This window comes from Haliotis asinina, chromosome 3, assembly GCF_037392515.1.
Source record: "Haliotis asinina isolate JCU_RB_2024 chromosome 3, JCU_Hal_asi_v2, whole genome shotgun sequence".
NCBI classification, from domain to species: domain Eukaryota; kingdom Metazoa; phylum Mollusca; class Gastropoda; order Lepetellida; family Haliotidae; genus Haliotis; species Haliotis asinina.
The window spans coordinates 5,003,243-5,028,299 of NC_090282.1; the positions used below are offsets into that span (position 1 = coordinate 5,003,243).

Genomic DNA, 25,057 nt, shown 5'->3' on the forward strand with positions numbered 1-25,057 from the left:
TTCCGGAGCACAACTCAAAAACCGTTCAATATTTTCAGATATGTCAGTCAGAAGTTGTAGTGGTGCCTTTTGCTATGTACAGGTTTTTGTGATGTATTATTTTCTTGGTTTCCATGGAAACATTTTGGACATAGTCTCAAAATTGAGGGATGGGCTTCGTTTCCAGAGCAGAACTAAAAAACCGTTCAATATTTTCCTTCAAAACTTGGTAGATATATCAGTCTGAACCTATAGTGGTGCCTTTTGGTATTTACATGGTTTTTGTGATGTATTATTTTCTCGGTTTCCATGGAAACGTTTTGGACCTAGTCTGAAAAGTGATAAGTGTGTTTCATTGAGCAGAACTAAAAAACTTCTTAATATCTGTTAGTAAAACTTTCCAGATCTGTGTGGCAGACCAGAAAGTGGTGCCTTTTGGTTTTTAAAGGATTTTGTGATGTATTATTTTCTTGGTTTCCATGGAAACGTTTCAGACTTAGTCTCAAAATGGAGAGATGGGCTTCGTTCCCAGAGCAAAACTCGAAAACCATCTCATATCTTTCAACAGATCTTGGCAGATATATGACATTGTGACTTTTCTGGTTACAGATATATGGCATTTATAATTTTCATGAAATTCCATGGAAACAATTCAAACTTAGTCTAAAAAAACATTGAGTAACACTCAGATTATTTGTCCTTTCAAACATGTGGGGGCCGGGGGGATATGTCATCTTCTGGCAAAATTATTGGAATCCATGTTGTTTTCATGACATTTGCTCATTTTACTCATACAAAACCATGTCTGTACAAGTATTGCCCAGGAATATTTAATGCTGATTTGTTGATGAATGAGAACATTCAAAATGGCACTTTTGTGCAACGTACACGATTCAAGGTCAGTAACGAGTACCTCCATTTGACTATATCGCAGATAGTTATCCTCATACCCCAGTCTACGCCATTCCGCTCTTTGGGGCAGGTTCTGTACAGGAGAATCCCTTTGTTGCACACAACAACAAATCATGTCCTAGGTAGGCACCAAGACTGGAACTCATTCAATCGTGAGATGTGTCAGGGAGGTGCTCGACTAAATTCTCTGACAGAGACCAAACTGAATGAAGGCTAAAGACCATGTGGAATTCTGTCCACAACTTAGGAACAAGTTCAACATGGAAATCAAACCATCATGGCAGCTGGTCGTCCCCTCTATCTGAAACAGGTGTTCCAATACAGGTCACAGTTGCATTCATTCCTCAACTTGTAAGCTGCATCATCAGCTACAAATGAAAATAGACCACATTCAGAGTTCTGTATCGGGCACAACTGGTGTTTAGTTTTCAGTACATCTCAAAAGGAGTTCTTAAACATAGCAAGTAGTTGGTACACAACATTTAGTCCATGGATATTCATACTTCGAAGAGGTTTTCTTCAGCATGTTGTTTGCAAGTGATATGCCGGTCTTGGTTGATAGTACGTCAGCGTACCCAGAGAAGAATGATGATCATATCAATGCTTGGTTTCTCTGGTCCCAAGTTTATTATGTATAAGCCACCTTTATCAATTCTCAAGTTTCAAATCTTGCTTGACAACGTGTCATCTTTTAAGATCACCTATAACTAACACTTCGAACCCACCATGATTGTACATTATCCTCATTTTATTGTAGCACTAGAATGTTTGTTCGTATGTTATACAGGGGCTCTGTTGAGTGACCGGGGTCACGGGAAATGTTTCAGAAACTGTACCCTTGTTGGGAATCATCTAAGGTGTGAAAAGTGAACGCTTTAACCACTAGGCTAACACCACTGCCCCACAGGTGCTTTATAAATGTCCATTATAGTGTTACCAGAAATTATTTAAAGTTAAACATTGTAACTTTTTATATTTTCTTCACTCATTACTCACATATTAAATGTGAATATTAGCAGAACATAACTCAAGATTTAAAGACTGGTGAACAGTTAGTATTTTGTCAAGTCACAGGCTTCAATGCGGTGGGGAATACTACTGATTAAAGAAGTTGGAAAGTCGTCGTCCATGCTGCCCCGATATCAGGTCATCTCTTCTTTCATTTCAGCAGTATTCATCAGATTTTTCTTATTGCCACTTACCTTCATAAGGCCCCCAAACATTTTCAACTGGATTAAGGTCATGACCATCGCTTGGCCAATCTAACAAGAGTCACCAAAAGATGAAATATCGCCCAGGCCCCCACATATTTGAAAGAACACTCTCATCAGACTTACTTGATGTATTTTTATAGGAGTGCCAGGGCGTGTTTCCGGAGCAGAACTCAAAAACTTCTAAATGTGTTTCTGCAAAACTTAGTAGGTATGTGAGGCAGACCCTAAGGTCTAAGAATATCTACTTACCACTCGCTGCTCACAGTCCCTTCAAAACACAGATACTAGTATGTCACCCCACACGTTAAATTTCCGACTGTACCTTCGGCAAGAAAACATAGGTTTTTAAGCCCCCGGCAAGTTATGCGGGGACATATAGTCAACGCCTTGTCCGTCCGTAATCATTTTGTTTCCGGAGCATAACTCAATATTTTTCTGCAAAACTTGGTAGACATATCAATCAGAACTTAAAGTGGTGCCTTTTGCTACTTACGGGTTTTTGTGATTTATTATTTTATGGGGTTCCATGGAAACGTTTCGGACTTACTCTCAAAAGTGAGATAAACTTCTTAATATCGGTCAGTGTTACTTGGTAGATATGTGTGGCAGACCCCAAAGTGGTGCCTTATGCTACTTACAGGTATTGATGATGTATTATTTTCTCTTTTCCGTGAACATGTTGCTGACTTCGTTTCTGGAGCACAACTTGAAACACATTTCATATCTCTCAACAGATCTTGGCAGATATACGAGACAGATCTTGGAATGGTGACTTTTTTCTGATTACAGATATATGGCATTTATATTTTTCATGAATTCCATGGAAACAATTCTGACTTGGTCTAAAAACACAATAAGTAACTGTCAGATAATTTGTCCTTTCAAATACGTGGGGGCTGGGGGAATATGTCATCTTCTGATAACTCTTGTTCAGTTTGTTGCCACACACTACTTTTATCTGAGAAAATCACACTGTCCCATCACCATGGTTTAAGCACCAATTCACCCATCACTCCCTTTGTTCAAGTTTCATGATCGGTGATGGAATTCCTCGACTTTTCTGCCAACCCACTGCATGCAGCTCAGTTCTAATTGTCTCCTTACAGACAGCCACAGTTCCCCTAGCAATCATAACCAACCTGAAGTTCTCTAAACTCGCTCATTTGTTAATAGAAAAAATAATACCAAGCCGCCTACCTGCACCTCCCTGGTACTAAATGCTCTATCCATTTGCAATATTTTCCAAAACATGACAAACAGAAGACAAAGGGATGCCTGTTCTACTTGAAAACACTATAGTTGATCTGATGTGGTTGTTATAATACTCTTCTCTAAATCATCCATATTGAGAATCACTGAAAATGATGTCTACTCGCAAGTAAACAAAGTGGGGGGGGTGGGGGGGGGTTGAGGGTGGGTGGTGTAACTCTTCACAAACTAATGAAAAGGATAAACCAAGTTGTTTCTCTTGAATATAACCAAGCCCTTAATTTTTGGTCAAAGTCGTTTATGTCAGAAATCCAATTAAACATATTCCTAAAATTCTCAATAATTTCTGGTCATACCATATTACCAATATAGCCAAACAAGGTACTGATCTTGGTTCAATTATTTTGCTTTGGAATGAACTTCTTCAATTCACCGTCATCCAAAGAATACAAGAGATTTTATTATAGCAAAAAATGTCTAAAGGACCCATTTGAGCAGTGTTCTTGACAGATATAGTCATGTCAGTTTTGTTAACAATGAATGAACCTTGAAAACAGGCTGCAAAGTATGTGCCCAGCTCCATAGGCGATAAAATGAAAATAAACACAATAAAGTATGGTACATAATTTTACTTCAGTATGGCAAAGGAATATGGTTACATGACAATACCAGATGCTGACATGAAACGATGTAGGCGAAAATGAGACGCGTGGGGAAGATGGTAGACAATGATCAACCAGTCAAGTCAGTGCATTCAGGGCAGCATTTTACCACAGTTATGTTAACTCTACATAAGAAGGTTTGGAATGTGTGACACATGATATTTTTTTAAAACCAGCTAAAGAGACAAGGAACTTCAAAGTTCAAAGTAAACAAATCTAGAATTATTAAATTTAAAATTAAAAAAACCCCATCAAACATGTGGTAGAATGTCAGCTGAATGGATGGTGTGAACACATGCAAGGGGGATAACTCTGATGATACAATGACATGATTTGCAGGAAGTACACGCGGCAAGAAGCTGCATGCCACAGGATGCTGACTAGAAAAAATGGTGGAAATTAAGGCAGTTGGAAATCTCCTTCACTGTTCAGGATAAACTAAAGAAATGTAACACAATTTACTTTACACTGTTAGGTTGGCACAAACCCACCTGAAGTTACACATGGAAGGAGACTACACAAGCCCTACCTGAAGCCAACGAAGCAGTTATGGTGGCATGAACAATGCACCCTTGCCATGTCAACCCTGTTATTTACTTTGTAAGTAGTGAGACTAGCAACAGGAGTAACCAGCTGCACACCAGATGTCGCCTCCAAACTCTAATAGCACTTGCTCAGCTTTCTCCCAGCCTAAATATAATTCTCATTGAACGGAAAAATAAATTCACATCTCATATATAAATTCTTCAAATCTGTGCTGTAGACGAAAACTGGAAATAACAAATTTTAGGTGAAAATATAATTAGAAAATGTGTTTGACTATGATGCATGATTCTAAATGTTGTCTACAGACAGAAATAACTACAAAAATGATTTAGAGGCCTGATTAAATCTTTCAAACCACAAAACATGAAACATCCAAAATTAGAACGTCTCAATCAGGTGACCATTTCACCATACAGGATCTGAAAGAAGTACATTAGATCCTGTCAATGTTTTAACAAAAGCTGGACAAGAGTAGTCAACACAGCCATCGATCCATTGCTGGACTTGGTAACAAGAATAATCACAACAAATCTAAATATATCTCTACAATATATATAAATTCCTTCTCTGTACTCAAACATCACTGGGAACAAACACATTTCTTCCTGTTAATAAATATTGAAATGGTGATCTTAATTTCAAACAACAAATAAAACAGTTCTCAATAAATAACCTCTTACAAAATAACATTCTCTTCAGTCACCTTGTAACCACTGTCTCCCCTACATACACCCTCAATGACTGGTTAACTGTACAAAGACATTGCTGGACCAATCACAGAAGAAACATTACCACACACGGTGGCTGTGTTCAACTGTAACAAATGGACATTTCACTGTGACAATATTGATATTTAGTTTGTTATTTTCATGATAAAACTACTCATAAACTAAGTAATTAAATATATGAAGGAAGAATGAGGAAATATTTTGTCCTTACAGAAAACTTCAGTCCAGCCAACCGTATAATAATGATCAGGTCCTTTTGTTAGGCCAGATGGCAATGCATCTTCAATGCTGTAAAATATACTGCATAAATAAAAGCAAGGACCAACAAATTCTGCCACCCTACTATTTCTAATGCATGATAAAGGTACTATCATACAATTTGTTGCTCAAATTTTCAGATTACACTACAGCAAGTTCTGTTCACTCACTACCCTCAACAAAATGGAATGACAACAGTTGTAATATCTGGGACAAAGAATATTTGTACACATCTTAATGCCGCAATATGACATTCCATACAAGAATATGTCTGGACTTATCTCATTTGGTCCTGTTACACACTCTGATGAAGCAGATAATGAAACACAAACATGTATTCATGTTTACTTAATGATTGTTACTGTGTCGAATAAGGACACCTATTCTCTGAGAAGACTTTATCACTGTGAATACCCATAGAAGGTATAGTCACCTTGAAATACTGTAAGTAAAATGTCATTAAGGAACAAGAAGACACCTATAACAAAACTCCTCACAAAATATTTTTCATCCTAGGTTAACTTCAGGAATTAATCTATTTACACACTGGGTCATCTTCCTGTTAAGTATCCTTACCTGTTCTCATGTCCTCTAAAAATCAGTCAGAGCAATTGCTTATTAAAGCAGCTTTCATAGTAAAACAAACTAAAAGCTACTTCTGAGAGATTAACAATAAATTAACAATTAATAAATACATAAAGGCTAAAACAATCAAGTAACGTTTCAGAGATTGTCAGATAATCACGGGCAACAGTTATTCTGAGCTGAAAACACAGGCAATAATCAATATTTTTGCTAAATTCTAAAGAGGGACTAAACTTCTGAAAGTGAGTTTGATTTAAGTTTTTAATCAACACTTTGCTAAATCAACATTAATGACAGTATGAACCTTTCACTGAACAATACCTAACTCAGAGAGGGTTTAGCTCAGTTCCATACAGAATAGTCCCCCTTTAGCATGTCTTTCCTTAAACATCTTGTTCTGGTCTCATTAAATGAGTATTAGACACCAACACAGACAATTGTTCAAGCATCAGAGTGAACAGATGGTGGTGACAAGGAGACAACAGATGAATTTAGTTCACTGACAAAGAGTAAATTAATTCATTTTGGCATACTGAAACTTGATACTGGAAAAGAAACAACTGACATCGTTACATTGTGTTTCAATAGAGCTGAACTCCACATACAATACCTCCAGCCTCTAAGTAACTGTAGACAGCCAAAACACTGCAACAACTTAATTTGACATTACTTTAAAACAGATGCTTCAAGTGTTGTATATCTAATGTCAGGAAGTAAGAATTTCCAAAATAAAATAATTTCATACTTTGTGGCCATGATTAGCAGTCCTTCCCCAAACAGGGCGCTACTCCCCTGAAGACAGACAAGTATTGTTCAAGATGAAAGTCTGTGAAAGCTGTGTTGAGCACAAGGGTGAGGGATGTCATGGAGTCAATATGATGAGAGCCCTCAATGACTTTGGCACATAAAGAACAGCAGATCCTGGTGAAGCACACACAAATATGTTGACGTTACTCTAAATGGTGTCAACAATACATACAGTGAAAGTTTAAATTGAGTGAAATGTTAAAAACATGGGAAAAGTGGGAGAATAATTACATGAACTGACAAATACAGAACCCTGTTTTAAAAGCATTTTTAGAAAATGTTTGACGGAAATATAAAAACTGGTTCTTAGGCACAATTTTATGAAATAACAATCTTGTTCGGTGAAAAATGTACACCAGCCACCTGTGAAAAATGTTCGTTTTATGCTGTAATGGGAAGTAAAATGCACTTGAAGGATGTCTTGTTTATCAGGTTAAGTGACATTCCAGCCAACCAAAAGGCTTCCTGTTCCAGTGAGAGAGTCAGCACAGTAGCCCCCAACCCCTACCCACAGGCTCCCGTACTGCTAACATGTATACTTAAAGGATGTAATTGCTTAAAGAGTGTTGGACAAAGTCTTGATTATATTATTTAAAATGTAATTTAAAATGAAACTCATTTTACTGAACTCAAATTCACGCTATCCCAAAGGCCTATGCTCCACTGGAAGCACACATTTAGTTTGTATATAAACATTTAAGAATTTGAAATACTCTCACATCGTTTTCAAAAACCACTAAACACTGCCACATTGTAATCTAACATAAACAAACGAAGTGTGAATTGTTCAAAAACATGATCACTGACATTTAAGTACAAATCAGAGACAAATTCTCGCATTATGAATTTAGTAAGGTAGAGTGAAGAAATGGACACATGTGAATGTACCACTGACCACACATCTTGAAGAACATTAATAATTCAAAACACTCTGATACTGAGTGGGAATATGTTGTATGAAAGGTATTCCATTTGAAGGAGTATGACCATCAGCAATGATGATGATGATGATGATGATGATGATGATGATGATAAAGAAGCTGTGTCTGAGAGGGGAACATGTACATGGGTGCTTGGTGAGAATCTGGGATATAAATGGCTGTTCATGATTGTGACTGATGATATGAAATATTATGCCATGGCTCAGCATTGTTCACTCAGCTGCACATATACACATTCACAATTGTTAAATTAATCAGATTTTATGTTACTTATTTGATACTAATACTTAGTGATGCTTTCAAATCTGGATGAGACAGTCACAGGTCTGTAATACATTTACAGTTTGTCAAGTGCAATATTCTTCAAAGGAAATATATCAGTGTGTTAGTAAACCACTTTTGAAGTTTATTGTTATCATAGTATAAATACACATGGCAGCTTAGTGAAGCGTAAGAAACTCAACTATCAACAGGAGACACATGGTTGAAAGAGACAACTCTCTGACCATATTCAGCTTTGAGGCATGCGTAAGGCATGAATGATGAAAGCATCACAACATTATAAAGAAACACACACAAAAAGAACCAAAAAAAAACACACCAAGAGCTGCCATTTGAAACCAGCCATACGAACATACATCGCACATAGCTCACTGTCCTCAAGGTCATGGTCAATGAACTAAAAATGTCCCTGGGTTTGATCATCTGGTTGAATTTCAAACATTTTCTGACATGTTTTGGAACAAACAGGATCGTTGACATCATACCATGAGCAACATGTTATGTTTCCATTAAAATACACATATTCCTGGATACATAGTTTATGTCATCCCAAACTGGCTTCCACATTCCTTAACAGCTCACTGTGATGTCATCTGATATTATGACATCAATATCAAATGTCCCTCTGCCACTGTAGCTGGTTAGCTGTGCATTTTACTAATAATAAATGCTGGTTATTACAGTTTACAAGCTGAAAGGGTTGAAGGATGACCCTGCACTACAGTACTTTTTCTTTATATCAAATTTACCAAGACCAGGAAACATGGACACATCTGTGATTCTCCTTAAGTCATGAGCTTCATTACTGTTGGTCTCCATCAGACGACATTTGCTGTCAACTTGGGGCACAGGTCCACAATGGAGAACAGTGTATGCCATGGTGATGTAATGATGTACGTATACGCTGTATCACCCACCTTACCTCTGTAGCATAATGCACTACTAAGCAACTTCAGTTAGAAGGGATATTCCATAAAACAGTTTTCGGATAAAGAATTACATGTGACAACAAATTATTTTGTTTTTGATTGAAAAGACATTCAAGAATTGATATTACATACATGTACTGCAAAAATGGACTGCGAAACGTCTTCATTTTCACACAATTTTTACGTGTTTGTTTCCTTAAAGAGCTCCCCAAAATAAGCAGTTAAAAACAAAGTACATAGTCTAAGAAAATTCAGTAACTTTTACATGGTGAAAATTGAAGAGCATATCAGTATTGAAAAGAGAAAAAGAGATGACAGGTTTACAATTTACAGTTTAAACGTTTATCTTACATTTCAACAAATTTGAAACTACACAATCCTGTATGTGTATAGATATATGAGATGATATATAGAGAAGATAACCATAATAATGTTCAGAAGCCTTGTATTCCATATGTCCCAGCACATGATATATTACCTCATTTCTTCAGAACAATAGCTTCCAAAAGAAAAAATATTTTTCAGAAGTTAAAAATCACCAGAATGATTAAGTGAATCGTTGCAAATGTTGAACAACCAAAGGAGAAAGACCAAGAAGCAGATGTAATTTGTTAATTGTGATAAAAATGTTTGCAATGAAATAACATGAACAGTGGTGATGAAAGATGAGAGAACATTGTACATCTTGTAATGGATGCTGTGATGGAATGACAAGAACAACAGTTCTTATTTCAATGAATCAACATCCTGGCACAGACAGTATGAGCTAGTAGCTACCTCAACTTCTAATAAGTGATGAAAAATTATGTCTTTATCTGAGAAATTGTCTCGTATGAAAAATATCTAGCATTTCATGCACTTCTGAGCCCAAACCCCAAACTGCTTCCATATATGGGCTACTGATTGGCAATAAGGCTCACAGGACTTGAAGCTTGTCTCTACTCACTGGGGAATAGTTGGAACCTCTTAACTGCAGCCAAGTGTCCCGTTGTAGGCCCGAGCCTGTGTCTATGCTATGTACTGCTTTCACAGAGGTGTGGTGACTACTGCAGCAGGTCAGACACAGGTGGCAGCGGCGGCTCAGTGAAAACAACACAATAACCATGCAGGTTGATGCTAACAGATGGAGAAAGTCTAACACCACGGAACAGTCATTGGCCAGCAAGATAGCAAGAAGAAGAACACATACAAACTTGTATATCATCTTACAGAAGCCAGTCTCATTGGTGCCAAACCTCTTACATCTGTTGTTAGGGTGGTAGTCATAATTTCAGCCTGGCGTAAAGATTCCTTGTTCGTGTAGAGGTGAAGCAGGCAGGCAGGTAGGTAGGCAGGCAGGCTGGGAGGGCCGGTGGGCAAGGTTTTTGTGTGGAATGTCCGTGCTTGTCACTTCAGTGGGAGGAATATGTACACTCAAATATGGCTATTTAGCCACTCACTGTAGCCCAACATATGGGAAAATCACTCACACTGACCTCATTAGTCAAACCTTGAATCAAAGTTTGACTGTTCGTCCAACACGGGGTACAATCTCCTGCCAGTAAAGGGCAGCAACTCAGTTGCCTGAAATCAATGGATTCCTGATGCAATCTGTGCTGCTTAGGTAACATGATCACAAACAACAAAACAAAACTGCCCTGTGTTAACAGTGCATTTCCTTCTGATGGAGTTGTCTCCCTTATAACCGGTCGAGTTTGAAAGTGTCCTCTGTCGCTGGGTCAGTGACCATATTTGGGTCAGTTAACATCTGAAGTCCATCTAGATCCAGAGGGTCTAAGCCTGCTTTGAAAGCTTCATCAGTTGAGAAAAAGTCTGTATCAAAGCTATCTGACATGCCGGTGATAGCATTTCCAAGGTCTTTGGCAAAATCTGGCGGCGGTCGTCCTAAGGTGTCATCAGCACCTGTAAGATACAGAAATAAGAAGAAACTGCAAACTGACAGCCACATAGTAACGCTGAATAATGATTCCAATTAATAATTAGAACTTGCCTTTCTTAAGTAACAGCTTATATCTGGGATGATTACTGGATACAAATCCAAACACATTGTAGATAAACATGTAAGAAATTAGAATACTCATTAAATCTGTATACTATGAGTTGAATATTTACTATAATATACAAATTAATGAAAAGCGACACTGGTTACACAATAAACTGGCAATATGGGTAATGTAACACAAGCCCTCATTGTTTGGTGTACATAGCTGGCTTCCACCTCACTGGAAGAATGTCAAGAATATCATACAGAAAACGTATATGTATGTAACCATACAGCATTGACCATGAATTGGTAATAAGTACAGAACAAAGATAAAAATTGGAAATAGATCTGGAAATAAAGTATCTAAATATGCTTGGTTTTGGTTGCATGTTTGTGATCGATTCATAACAGCTTAAACATTAACACATTTTACTGCATTTAGAACTAGTTCTGTCATGCAATGAAGCAGTCTTACAGACCTAAGCACTTTGTGACCAAGAGCAATCCCTTTTACAAATTTACTAAAAACCTTTGGAATCTTTATGAAATAAGCAAAAGAAAGTTACCGGTAAGAACAATATCTGGAATTTTGTTATTGGCCGAAGGAGATAAGTGCTGGGGTGTGTTCGGCTGTGGACTAGTGACCCCACCATTCCCCACCACCCCTGTCTGCCCCAGCATCTGCTGCTGCTGCTGCTGCTGCTGCTGCTGAAGCCCCATCTCAAGGGTGCGGAAGATCTGCTGCTGTTGCTGTTGCTGTTGCTGGAAGTCCTGGCTGTCCATGCCTGACTGGGAGAAGATAGCTGAAGAGTAGGAGGCCACACTGCTGCTTGCACTCATGGCAGACTCCATTGTTGAAATAGGGGTGTTATCAGGTAACTGTAAACAAAAAACAAAAAACATCAGCATAAAGGTACATCTCACTACATTAGAAAAATAATGAAAGAGAATACAGTCTGCAATGCATGAATGGTTTGGGTTGAAAATTTTCATCTTGATGTAAGAAACCCTGGACGCATACTCTCGGCCTAGTTAAACAAGTGGCAGCAGAGACACCATCCCCGATATCTCCAGGGTATACTTTCCGATAAGTCTCCACTTTACCCTGGACGCATCTACGGCTCTGCCCGATAAATTTATTACCTCCCTTTGCTGACTCTGCTTTCTCACAGTCGCCAATCAACTAGGCCACCGTTATAACTGAGCTTGCCAGTGTCAACAAAGGTAGCGGTCGCAACTGCAAAGGTTTGCTCGCAGTGCGTCCCAGATTTTAGGGAAATCATACAAACAAATTGACAGGTCCGAAACATTAAAACATATGCAAGAAAGCCTTCTACCTCTTCCAGAGAACCTCTGCATGGTTTCTGTTGACAAGTATAATCGGTTAGATAATTAAAAAAAACGAAAGTGAGTTGCGATTGGTTCGCTCAACTTCCCAGCGTAGATACCTGACTGGATCAAAAGACAGTCAAGGGAGGTAATAAATTTATCGGGCAGAGCCGTAGATGCGTCCAAGGTAAAGTGGAGACTTATCGGAATGTATACCCTGGATATATCGAGGATGCAGAGACACTTAAATGGCATTCTACTCACATCATGTCCATGGGATTCAAATCAAGCATCCTGCCCCAAGGAAAAGCTTACTACAGTGTGATAAAGTAATCCATGTCTGCAGCACTTATATATTATATATATTGCCCGAAGTGAGCCAAAGTGTTAAAATATACAAAAGACACATAAATAAATTGATCCATGTGCTTCCTGGCCCCTTACTTTGGTAACAACTCCACAAAAAGTATGCTAGTCATCAAATAGCATGTAATGAATATCTCTTTAGCTATTAATTTTGGAGGAATATATGAACAAAATAGTGCATTGTCATCTACCTCTCCCTGTTTTGTCACAAGTCTTAAGAAAACAGGAATAAGTGAGTGCCTGTCACGAGTCTGTGACATATCTAAATCAGCATAGTGTAGCATTTATTTAGGCATTACAAGCATGTTAAAACAGCTAATAATAGTCAGTTTGCTTATTCAAGATCTAGGTCAAGTCATGTAAAGACAAGTTTAGGTTAGCAGACTAAAAGTGTTTGACAGAGTATATCATGTGATAGATATAATAAAAGCAAGACAGGAATCTAGGAAGCATGAAGACCACATCGGAGCTTGTCTCAACCACAAATAGAGAATATATAGTCTCTTAAAACTATATCTCGGTCCTGAACAGACAAAAACATGTTTAGCAAACTGCCTCTCAATATCTCTAAAATTACATATTTCAAAGCGTTTCAAGAATGACTGGCCATGTTTATTCATGAAACTGACATCTGTTAGAAAGATAAATAACACATATAAATTGCATTACTTACTTCACTGTGATGAATTTCATGAATAATTCTTGAACTATCATGTCCAATATTACCGATAATTCTTGAAACATTTGGGTGTTTTTTTGAATGTGAAGAATACTGACAATGACCAAGACCATTTTGGAAATGGATGAGCAACAAGATAAGCTGTTGTAAGCGTAAGTGATCTAACATGCCTGATCTAAAATTGCCTTGTAAACTGATGAAGACAAAGGGATAATGCCAAGGTCCCCATCATGGTTTGTGTTCTCTTGTAACCTTGACCTTTCCTGAAAATTAGCCACAAGGGAATTAGGCGAAGTCTGGAGCCTTGGACACGTAAATATTATGACATTTTTTAAAAAAACAAAAAAACTGACAAAAAACTAACAGTTAGTTTAAATAAGTAAAAATTCAAAGGAAACTTTTACAGTAACATTTGAACATACGTGATAATGTGAAAATTCAAAATTTCAAAGCCAGACCATCACTTTACATGCTAGCAATGATTTTTGCTGGATACTTTATGCTTCAGACACAAGCTATCAAACCTTTTTGTTCATCTCAACTGAATGAGAGTGACACATCAGTCAGTTGCAAATGCCTGAAATACTGTCTTCTGTGTACCTCTTGCTGATCATATGCAGAAGGACATGCAAACACAGTAAGTCCTAAATCTAACCAGTATAAATCAGACTACCGTGCAGCCACATGAGAAATAAAATCATATGAAAACACTTACATTGTCAATCATAACTTCATACTATGAGAATTATATCAAGCAACCTTTGCCTCTTGACTTAAAGTACATGCACATAACATCTTCATCCTGCCCATCAGTGACATCAGGAGCAAACAAACCACACATGGAACAGAATATGGGTTTGAGGCATGATGAATAGATAACAACTGAGCTAATATACAGCCTGATTCTGATTTGGAAAGAAGAAAAAGTAATTCATGCATGGTCTGAGGTCAGTATCAAATGAATAATTCTTATTTAATCATCCTGTGGGGATTCCTTATCAGTAGAAGGCCAAAATGGAGGTCCCTGGCTTCTAATGGAAGTCCCGAAAGAGATTCTTGATGAGGTACCCAGGAAGGTATCTAATGGAGGATTTTAATGATGTACCCTGGAAGGAATCTACTAGAGGTTCTTCCTGTGGTGCCCAGAAGGTATCTAATGGAGGCTCTTAATAGGGTCTCCAGGAAGTTATCTTATGGAAAGTTTTGATAGTATGCCCTGGAAGGTATCTAATGGAGGTTCTTAATTAAGCCCCCAGGAATGTATATGATATGGTCCTGGGAGGAATCTAATGGGGTTTTCCATGGTGGCTCCACAGAGATACCTAATAGGGGTTCTTAATGAGGTACCCAGGAAGGTATCAAACAGAGGTTCTTGATGGGGTCCCCAGAAAGGTATCTATTGCAGGTTCTTAATGGGGTCCCCAGCAATGTATCTAATGGAGGTTCTTGATGGGGATCCAGGAAGGTATCTATTTGAGATTCTTAATGGGGTCCTAAGGAATGTATCTAATGGAGGTTCTTGATGGAATCCCCAGGAATGTATCTAATAGAGGTTCTTGATGGGGTTCTTGATAGGGTTCCCAGGAATGTATCTAATAGAGGTTCTTGATGGGGTTCTTGATAGGGTTCCCAGGAATGTATCCAATGGAGCTTCTTGATGGAATCCCCAGGAATGTATCTAATAGAGGTTCTTGATGGGGTTCTTGATAGGGTTCCCAGGAATGTATCTAATGGAGGTTCTTGATGGAATCCCCAGGAATGTATCTAATAGAGGTTCTTGATGGGGTTCTTGATGGGGTTCCCAGGAATGTATCCAATGGAGGTTCTTGATGGAATCCCCAGGAATGTATCTAATAGAGGTTCTTGATGGGGTTCTTGATGGGGTTCCCAGGAATGTATCCAATGGAGGTTCTTGATGGGGTTCTTGATGGGGTTCTTGATAGGGTTCCCAGGAATGTATCCAATGGAGCTTCTTGATGGAATCCCCAGGAATGTATCTAATAGAGGTTCTTGATGGGGTTCTTGATGGGGTTCCCAGGAATGTATCCAATGGAGGTTCTTGATGGAATCCCCAGGAATGTATCTAATAGAGGTTCTTGATGGGGTTCTTGATGGGGACCCAGGAATGTATCTAATGGAGGTTCTTGATGGAATCCCCAGGAATGTATCTAATAGAGGTTCTTGATGGGGTTCTTGATAGGGTTCCCAGGAATGTATCCAATGGAGGTTCTTGATGGAATCCCCAGGAATGTATCTAATAGAGGTTCTTGATGGGGTTCTTGATGGGGTTCCCAGGAATGTATCTAATGGAGGTTCTTGATGGAATCCCCAGGAATGTATCTAATAGAGGTTCTTGATGGGGTTCTTGATGGGGACCCAGGAATGTATCTAATAGAGGCTCTTGATGGGGTTGCCAGGATATATGTAAAGGAGGTTTCCAATAGAAACCAGTGCCCATGATTCACACAAAAAATAGACAACCACAGAGGGGTGGATGATGCAATGTGACTCATTCGTTAGTATTCAGACAATGAGCTGCTATCCATTTTGGTCTCTGTGGATCAAAGAATTTCAAATATGTGTCTACATCATCAGTGTCCACGAGTCTCAATTCAATATGCAAGTGGTGTACAAGGAACAGCACTCTGTTTCTTATACAAAGGAGTCATGTTTCATATGCATTAATTGTAAAGAAATAAAAACAACATAGTATTGTGTGAGGAAAAGGTTGCACTGACTTAAACAGTTAATTTGAATGACATGAAGGACTAAATGCTGTGGTACACTACCATGTGGAACTGCTCAAACTGCTGTTGTAGTGCATTGGTCTGCTGTTGCTGCTGCAGGTAGTATGCCTCGGCGAAGGGGGAGCTGTTGATTGTGGACGTTGGGGGGAGGCCTGGAGACTGAGCGGGGGAGTATGACGGTTGTGACAACGGCGATGTGGGAGATTGACAGCCAGTCTCTGACACATTATTTCTATACTGCGTCATAGACGGCTGAAAGAGTAACCAGGATGTACAGATACCAAACAAGATAATGAGGGATGAATACATTAAATAACAGAAGAAAATGCAATCATCAGTACTACATCATCAGCATTTGAAACAATCACAGGAAAAGATACAACAAAAGTCCATCCAACTGGTGACAAGTGGATATACCCAATGAAGTCAGTCATAGCATGCTTCATCAATGGCATATCACGTTCATGGCAAACGTACAAAAGGTTTGGCAATCAGACCTTCCATTAGTAAATGCTGAAACAGCTGTTTCTGATTTCACTGAGCGAATTGGGTTCGTAGCCACTTTGAACACTGTCAGATTTCATTTCTTGCATTTACAAAGCAGATCATCTTTCCAACAACAGGAAACTGAACAACACCTCCCTTGTCTACATAAAATAAGACATAGCTTGATAAGAATTACTCTGGTTAAATTTAGATGAAGAGGCCTGACCAACAATCCTATTAGCTGTGTCTTGTACATGAAGGGCTGTTAATATCCTTTCCTCAGGGACTGAGTTTGGTTTTATGCCGCTTTTAGCAATATTCCAGCAACATCACGGCAGGGAACACCAGAAATAGGCTTCAAATATTTTACCCTCACCAAACTAGGCTGGAATAATGGAGTTACAGTTTGCTGGACCAACAAGTCTATGAATAATCCAATCAATATCTAATTTCAGATTCCAGAATTTGAAGAGAAACTTTGAATCAACAGATACGTAACAATTTTATATGTTTCATCGCTATCAGTGAGATCCAAGTCTGAACTGGGAACCATTTTGTTTGGAGCATATACTGGGAATATGAGAGCTGGAATCTGATATCTGGACATATACTGGGAATATGAGAGCTGGAATCTGATATCTGGACATATACTGGGAATATGAGAGCTGGAATCTGATATCTGGACACATACTGGGAATATGAGAGCTGGAATCTGATATCTGGACAAGATATATAACTCTTGGTAGCTCCAGGTGGCGCCTTGATCAAGGCATGAAATTCCAGCATAGTGTGAGTGGAAATGGGACCTTTACAGTCAGTTCACTTCCTGACCTTGGAAAGATGACAAAACAGGTTCATGATTGGATTAAAAGCTGCAACCAGAAGATCTTGGTGCATATAAGAGAGACAAATCCTGAACTTAATTTTGCCTAGAAACTATCGATTTCCTTTCAGAGGTGTTTTGTCTTTTAGAATAAACAGAAAAAGGTAAAAGATAATGAAAAGAGGTGCCCAATGACTCTACAACTTACCTTAAACTTAAGCAGCAAACAATGAAATGTCAAATACCAATACACAAACTTTGCAATAAGAACATCCATTTTTGGTATTGATATAAAGGTGATGCATGAACATGTGTATATGTTATAATAGATTGTCAAACATCTCATCGTGAGAACCACACTGTAACCTATTAGAAGACAAAACATCCATGCACAGCCCTGTTTGACCACAGCTACAACCTAAGTCCTGGCATCTGGCCACACACCATGCACTGTCTACACATCAACAGTCTAAGGAATGGGCCATGTCCCTACTGTCACCATACCTGATAACTGGCCTTTCATGCCTCATCCCAATTAGAACTGCCTCACAATCACTTTATAACAACTAGTCCTAACTATATCCATTACAGATGGGCTGTGACTCTCCTTTCCTCAGCTTAAGATTTCCTACCTCTATAGCTGATACCATGTATATTTTAGGCCTTAATTGGTATTCAGCAAGAAATTGTAGTATCCAAAAATGACATTCCAAAACATAGATGGATATATGTTAGCGTTTTCATATGAAGTTTTATGAAGAATTCTGGTTTTCTATACCTTTCTGATGGACTTTTAAGTCCATGATGTGCATGCTTAATGAACATGCCACACCTTAATTTATTTTCCTTCAAATTTTTATTACCACACCTTAAGTAAATAGTTAATTCTAGCTGATGACATCCAATATACCTTTGAATAGGGCATTATCTTTAAGAAGTGATCTCTCAATATAAGTTTCTCTCAATTTCCATATTTATAAAATGTGCCACATTTTCGTTCAAGTAAAGACCCAACTGTGAGATCTTTCTGCAAGGGTTCAAAATGGCTGCCAATTGTGTCCGATGATCCAGGGAGTTGATACTGACCTGTGATTGCTGTTCATGTTCACATGATGTAATATGCACCTGCGGTACGCGATGGTGCGGCGAGTGCGGCTGCTGCTGTTGCGGAGATGTTTGCGACTGTTGTTGATGTGGGTGAGGGTGGTGGTTATTGTATACAGGGTGTGGAGCAGCAGCCTGGGCGGAGGAGGAGTTGGGTGCTCGGTGACGCTGCTGCTGCTGCTGGTGCATATACAACAGATACTGCTGACGTATTCGGGGATCCACACTTAACTTACTGGGGTCCATATTGCCAACCTAGAACCAAACGCAGTCACGAAAACACACAACTGAGGAACTCAAACAGAAGCAACTCGAAAACAATGGACTGGAAATAAAGAGAGGAAGCACATTTTTCACATACTAAGGCTGGGGGAAGACAATAATCTAAGCAACACTTGTCAGCGGCTAACATGCACCCTTTAGAACCAAAACATTTAATCCAATTTATATTCATATAAAAGTGGACACAGGAAAATGCAATCGTTTGGAATTGGATAAGCTAAAAAGCTTCAGATAATTTTGAAAACAAATATTTTTTGTCTAAGAATAAGTACAATGTATGCTAAATCTTACTTCATCAAAGTGTATATTTAGAAACAAAGGCATATAAAAGTAGACGGGCATTTGATTATAATATGAATATCATCACTATGAATATAAGTATCATCATGCAAGATTGCTTTCTACTTGTCAGTAAGGCTGCCTGTTTATGTACATACACTGATGTAAGTATATTATTCAAAATACATTTGAATGCCAGACATCCTTTCTTTCAGTTGCAACATCACAACTGTCAGAAGGAAATCTATCTTCTATCAGCTACTGATGGTTAAATCTATTTCTACCAATGTTTAGTTCTCTTGAGGGAGTCAAGTAAATTGCATTCTTCAGAAATCATACTATTTGTATAAAAGAAGGAATGATACACAGAGAATCTTTCTAATCATGATTTGTGCCACAATCATTATGAAAAGAGAAATAGATCATACAAAATATTTCACATTTTTCTGACATATTCTTAAATGTATGTTGACCCAGAAAAAGTTATCATTATGAGCTATTTAACCATTTTTCAACCGGCCTTATGAGCACAAAAGTTTGGTGCTAGAGGGTTTGTTATGATGAAGGTCATCTCTATTTCAGAACATCATGCTACTACACATCACACCCAAAATCACAATCTAGCAGTTCCAAAAATACTTGCCTTGCAAAAAATTCTAAGTGCTTTTCAAGCTCAGTGCTTAAACTGTAGACACAGGTAAGAATTTCTACTGTCTGATTTTGTCTAGATACAAAGCTACACTTTACGCACAGTATCAGCTCAACACCACAACAGACAATAATCAGACATACCATCTGCCCTCTTGAGAATCACAGTGCTAAGTAAGATTCCAACTTAAAATGTTCACTCACCATTTGTCAAAAAATGATCAAAATGTTTTATTCACACAAGCAAACTGACCAAGTACAAATTAGGTATTTCTCTTGAAATACTTTTCACAGAGCAGCACTGAGACCTCCATCTTGAGGGCAGACGGTCAACCTCTGAACGCACCCATGACACTACAGGACTACTTACCGGTGGTGAGAGGGGTATCCTCATCTGATTGGTATTACTGAGCACAAGTGGACTAGGAACTCCTTGCGCATGACGACGTCGCTGCCCAGGACTCTGTTGGCTAGTGACATGTTGTTGCTGTGGCGACATGGTCATGTGATTGAGACTGGTTGGGGAGAGGTTAACTGGGCTACCTTGTTGCTGATAGTCTTGTGGTTCAACGTCCAGCGGCGTTGCCATGGGTGATGGGAAGTTGAGCACGGTAAGGTCGGGTAACGACCCAGTGTTGTTTGAGATGGGTATGTGAGGAGCTCCTGAATCTTGTTCTTGTGATGGGTAAATGCTGCAAAAACAACAAAATGTTAACTAATGCCAAGAACAACTCCAATGATGTAAACGATATTAATATTTCAGCTTCTAACTGATCCAATAATCTTTGATGGCATTATCAGGAACAAACAGCCCTGAGGATGATAGCGTTACCTTTTTCGATATTAAAACCAGGATGAAAAGTAACATAAAGACAATGCTTCAAAACTTGTGCTCATGGGCAGAGATAAACAAGGTCTTTTGAGAAGACTGAGTAAGGTTTTATAATGCTTTTAGCAATATTCCAGCAATATCATAATGGGAAGCACCAGCAAGGCTGTTCACACTCAGTGCCCCACCATGTGTGGAATGGAAACAGCGAGACCTGCATACACTGCCACCACTAGGCTAAGTTACCTTCTCCTTTAGTGTAAGTAAATGTGGTAAAAACAACTGACAAGGAACACTCTACAGTCTCCTCCATTGTTTCAGTCTCAAGCCATTAATAGGAAATCAATGTCCGAAGTCTTTTCACTTGGTAAGGTATTGCAAGTGGATCAAACTATTCCAATCTCACAGACTGTATGTAAAATATTACTCACTTGATGTTGGGTACTTCACATGACTTTGGCCGAGATTGCGCAAGCTGAAAAAAAACCAAGAGTCATCAGAAGATGACATATCCACCCGGCCCACACAAATTTGAAAGAACAAATCACCTGACAGTTAATTGACGTTTTCAAAACAAAGTGTGAATAGTTTCTATGGAAATAATCAAAACGATAAATGCCAAATATCTGTAAATGGCAAAAGGCACCACTTCAAGATCTGCCTCATATATCTACCAAGTTCTGTTCAAAGATATCAGATGGTTTGTGCTCCTGTAATGGAGCCCATCCTTCCACTTTTAGACAAAGCCTGAACTGTTTCCATGGAAACCAGGAAGAATACAAGAGTCATCAGAAGATGACATTTCCCCCCGGACCCCACATTTGAAAGGACAAATCACCTGACAGTCACTTATTGTTTTTTTAGACCAAGTCAGAATTGTTTCCACGGAATTCATGAAAAATATAAATGCCACACATCTGTAATCAGAAAAAGTCACCATTTCAAGATCTGTCTCATATATCTGACAGGATCTTTTGAAAGATATGAAATGGTTTTCGAGTTGTGCTCCGGAAACGAAGGTAGCAACGTGTTCATGGAACCGAGAAAATAATACATCATAAAAACCTGTAAATAGCAAAAAGCACCACTTGGGGTCTGCCACACATATCTACCAGTGAGTGAGTGAGTGAGTGAGTTTAGTTTTATGCCGCACTCAGCAATATTCCAGCTATATGGTGGCGGTCTGTAAATAATCGAGTCTGGACTAGACAATCCAGTAATCAACATGAGCATCGATCTGCGCAACTGGGAACCGATGTCAACCACGTCAGCGAGTCTGACCACCCGATCCCGGCACAGTTACCTTTTATGGCAAGCATGGATTGCTGAAGGCCTATTCTACCCCAGGACCTTCACGGGTCACATATATATGAAGTTTTACTGACAGATATTAAGAAGTTTTTGAGTTCTGCTCTAGAAATGGAACACACCTCTCACTTTTGAGAGTCCGAAACATTTCCATGGAAACCGATAAAATAATGAATTACAAAAACCTGTAAGTAGTAAAAGGCACCACTTTAGGTTCCGATTGATATATCTACGGAGAAAATAATAAATCAGAAAAACATGTAAATAGCAAAAGGCACCACTTTGGGGTCTGCCACACATATCTACCAAGTGACACTGACAGATATTAATAAGTATTTGATTCTGCTTTGGAAATGAAACCCATCCCTCAATTTTGAGACTAAGTCCAAAACATTTCCATGGAAACCAAGAAAATGACAAATAAAAAAAACCTGTACATAGCAAAAGGCACCACTTCAGCTTCTGAATGATATATCTACCTAGTTTTGCAGAAAAATATTGAACGGCTTTTGAGTTCTGCTTCGGAAACGAAACACACCTCTCACTTTTGAGACTATGTCTGAAATGTTTCCATGGAAATAGATCACAAAAACCTGTATATAGCAAAAGACACCACTTTAGGTTCTGACTGATATATCTACCAAGTTTTGCAGAAAAATATTGAACGGTTTTTTAGCTCTGCTCCGGAAACGAAACCCACCCCACCATAAGACTAACACCAAAATGTTACATGGAAAAACAAAAGAAAATATAAATGCCAAAAATCTGTAAATAGCAAAAGGCACAACCATAGGCTGAGATTACTATATCTATCAAGTTTGGTCTAAAAATAATCAACGGTTTCTGAGTTATGCTCCAGAAGCAAAATGATTACGGACGGACGAGGCGTCGACTATATTTCCCCCCCTTTACATGCCGGGGGGATAAAAAATGACAAATCTGTAAATACCAAAAGGCATCACTTTGAGGTCTACCTCACATATCTGCCAAGCTCTTCAGAATGATATTGAGAAGTTTCCGAGATGTGCGCCGGAAATGAATCCCATCCCTTCATTTTGAGACTAAGTCCAAATCGTTTCAGTAGAAACACAGAAAATGATAAATCACCAAAATCTATAAATAGCAAAAGGCACCATCTTAGGGTCTGCCTCACATATCTGCCAAGTTTTGCTGAAAGATATTAAGAAGTGTTCAGGTTGTGCTCTGGAAACAAAGCTGTTCCCTCCCTTTTGAGAGCAAGTCTGAATCTAGAAACCATGGAAACTGGGCAAAATAAAGATACCAAAAATCTGGAAATAACGAAAGGCACCACTTTGGAGGTCAGCCTCAAATATCTGTCAAGTTTTGCTGAAGTTTTCAAGGTGTGCTCAGGAAATGAAACATACCTCTCACTTTTGAGACTAAGTCAAAAACGTTTCCATGGAAACCAAGAAAATAATAAACCACAAACACCTGTATATAGCAAAAGGCACCACTTTAGGTTCTGATTGATATATCTGTGAAGTTTTGCAGTAAAATATTGAAATGTTTTTCAGTTCTGCTCTGGAAACGAAGCCTATCCCTCCATTTTGAGACCGGACCGTTTCTATGGAAACTGAGAAAACAATAAACCACAAACACCTGTAAATAACAAACGGCACCACTTTAGGTTCTGATTGATATATCTACCAAGTTTTACAGAAAAATATTGGGTGGAAGTTGTGGTGGTTGAGTGGGTTAGGTGGCTGAATTTGAATTTTGAAACAAGAGTCATCAGAAGATGACATATTCCCCCGGCCTCCACATGTTTGAAAGGACAAATCATCTGAGAGTTACTAACTGTTTTTTTACACAAAGTTTGAATTGTTTCCATGGAATTCATGAAAATTATAAATGCCATATATCTGTAACCAGCAAAGTCACAATTTCAAGATCTGTCTTATATATCTGCCAAGATCTGTTGAAAGATATCAAATGGTTTTCGAGTTGTGCTCTGGGAACAAAGCCCACCCCTACATTTTGAGACTAAGTCCGAAACATTTCCATGGAAACCAAGAAAATAATACCTCACAAATACCTTTAAAAACCAAAAGGCACCACTTTGGGGTCTGCCACACATATCTAGAAAGTTTTACTAACAGACATTAAGAAGTTTTTGAGTTCTGCTTCGGAAATGAAACACAACTCTCACTTTTCAGATTAGGTTACAAACGTTTCCATGCAAACCGAGAAAATATTAAATCACAAGATCCTGTACATAGAAAAAGGCACCACTATAGGTTCTGATTGATATATCTACCAAGTTTTGCAGAAAAATATTGAACGGCTTTTGAGTTCTGCTCCGGAAATGAAACATACCTCTCACTTTTGAGACTGTCCGAAATGTTTCCATGGAAACCGACAAAATAATAGATTACAAAAACCTGTATATAGCAAAAGGCACCACTTTAGGTTCTGATTGATATATCTACCAAGTTTTGCAGAAAAATACTGAACGGCTTTTGAGTTCTGCTCCGGAAACGAAATACACCTCTCACTTTTGAGACTATGTCCGAAATGTTTCCATAGAAACGGAGAAAATAATAAATCACAAAACATATAAATAGCAAAAGGCACCACTTTGGGGTCTGCCACACATATCTACCAAGTAACACTAACAGATATTAAGAAGTTTTTGAGTTCTGCTCCGGAAACGAAACACACCAAAGGCTGATATCTTTCAAGTTTGGTCTAAAAATATTGAACGTTTTCTGAGTTATGCTCCGGAAACAAAATGGTTATGGATGGACGGACGGACAGAGGAGGCATCGACTGTATCCCCGGCATTACAGGTCGGGGGGATAATAAAAGAGAAAGAGAGAGGTTTGAGAAATCAAGAAAATAAAATTTCCTTTTCAAATGCTGGCAATATGATACATATTTTTGGCAACAAATATATAACCAATCATATATTGCAACAAATCAAACTCAAGACATGATATGACTTTTCAACACTGACGTAAAAAGGGTAATGATATTTACATCCTTGGGCATATTTTTCAAAAATAATTATTTTCAATTTTGATGACTTTTACAAATTAAAACCCCCTTACGATCTGAAAACATTATTTCAGTTTCTACAAAGTAGTTTTGGAGAAAAAAAATAACCAAAAACAAAAACTT

The 25,057-nt window shown here is 38.4% G+C and overlaps 2 protein-coding genes across 6 annotated transcripts in view; both read right to left on the reverse strand.

Moving 5' to 3' along the window:
- The window catches only part of LOC137277340 (junction-mediating and -regulatory protein-like), a 315,191-nt gene that overhangs the window by 161,713 nt on the left and 128,421 nt on the right, over nt 1-25,057 (reverse strand). The gene's annotated exons all lie outside the window — the stretch shown is intronic.
- Nucleotides 9,140-25,057, reverse strand: part of LOC137277343 (CREB-regulated transcription coactivator 1-like) — a 54,205-nt gene continuing 38,287 nt past the window's right edge. For 2 of the 5 annotated variants that reach the window (XM_067809033.1, XM_067809038.1), the window contains 7 exons: nt 21,040-21,083; nt 20,150-20,471; nt 18,553-18,825; nt 16,200-16,409; nt 13,581-13,673; nt 11,603-11,915; nt 10,633-10,954 (listed from right to left, as the gene is read on the reverse strand). In XM_067809033.1, coding sequence (XP_067665134.1) covers nt 10,731-10,954; nt 11,603-11,915; nt 13,581-13,673; nt 16,200-16,409; nt 18,553-18,825; nt 20,150-20,471; nt 21,040-21,083 — 1,479 coding nt within the window. In that variant the 3' untranslated portion in view covers nt 10,633-10,730. Of the gene's footprint in view, nt 10,955-11,602; nt 11,916-13,580; nt 13,674-16,199; nt 16,410-18,552; nt 18,826-20,149; nt 20,472-21,039; nt 21,084-25,057 lie in introns of all 5 variants that reach the window. The other 3 variants (XM_067809036.1, XM_067809037.1, XM_067809034.1) reach the window with 3 other exon arrangements.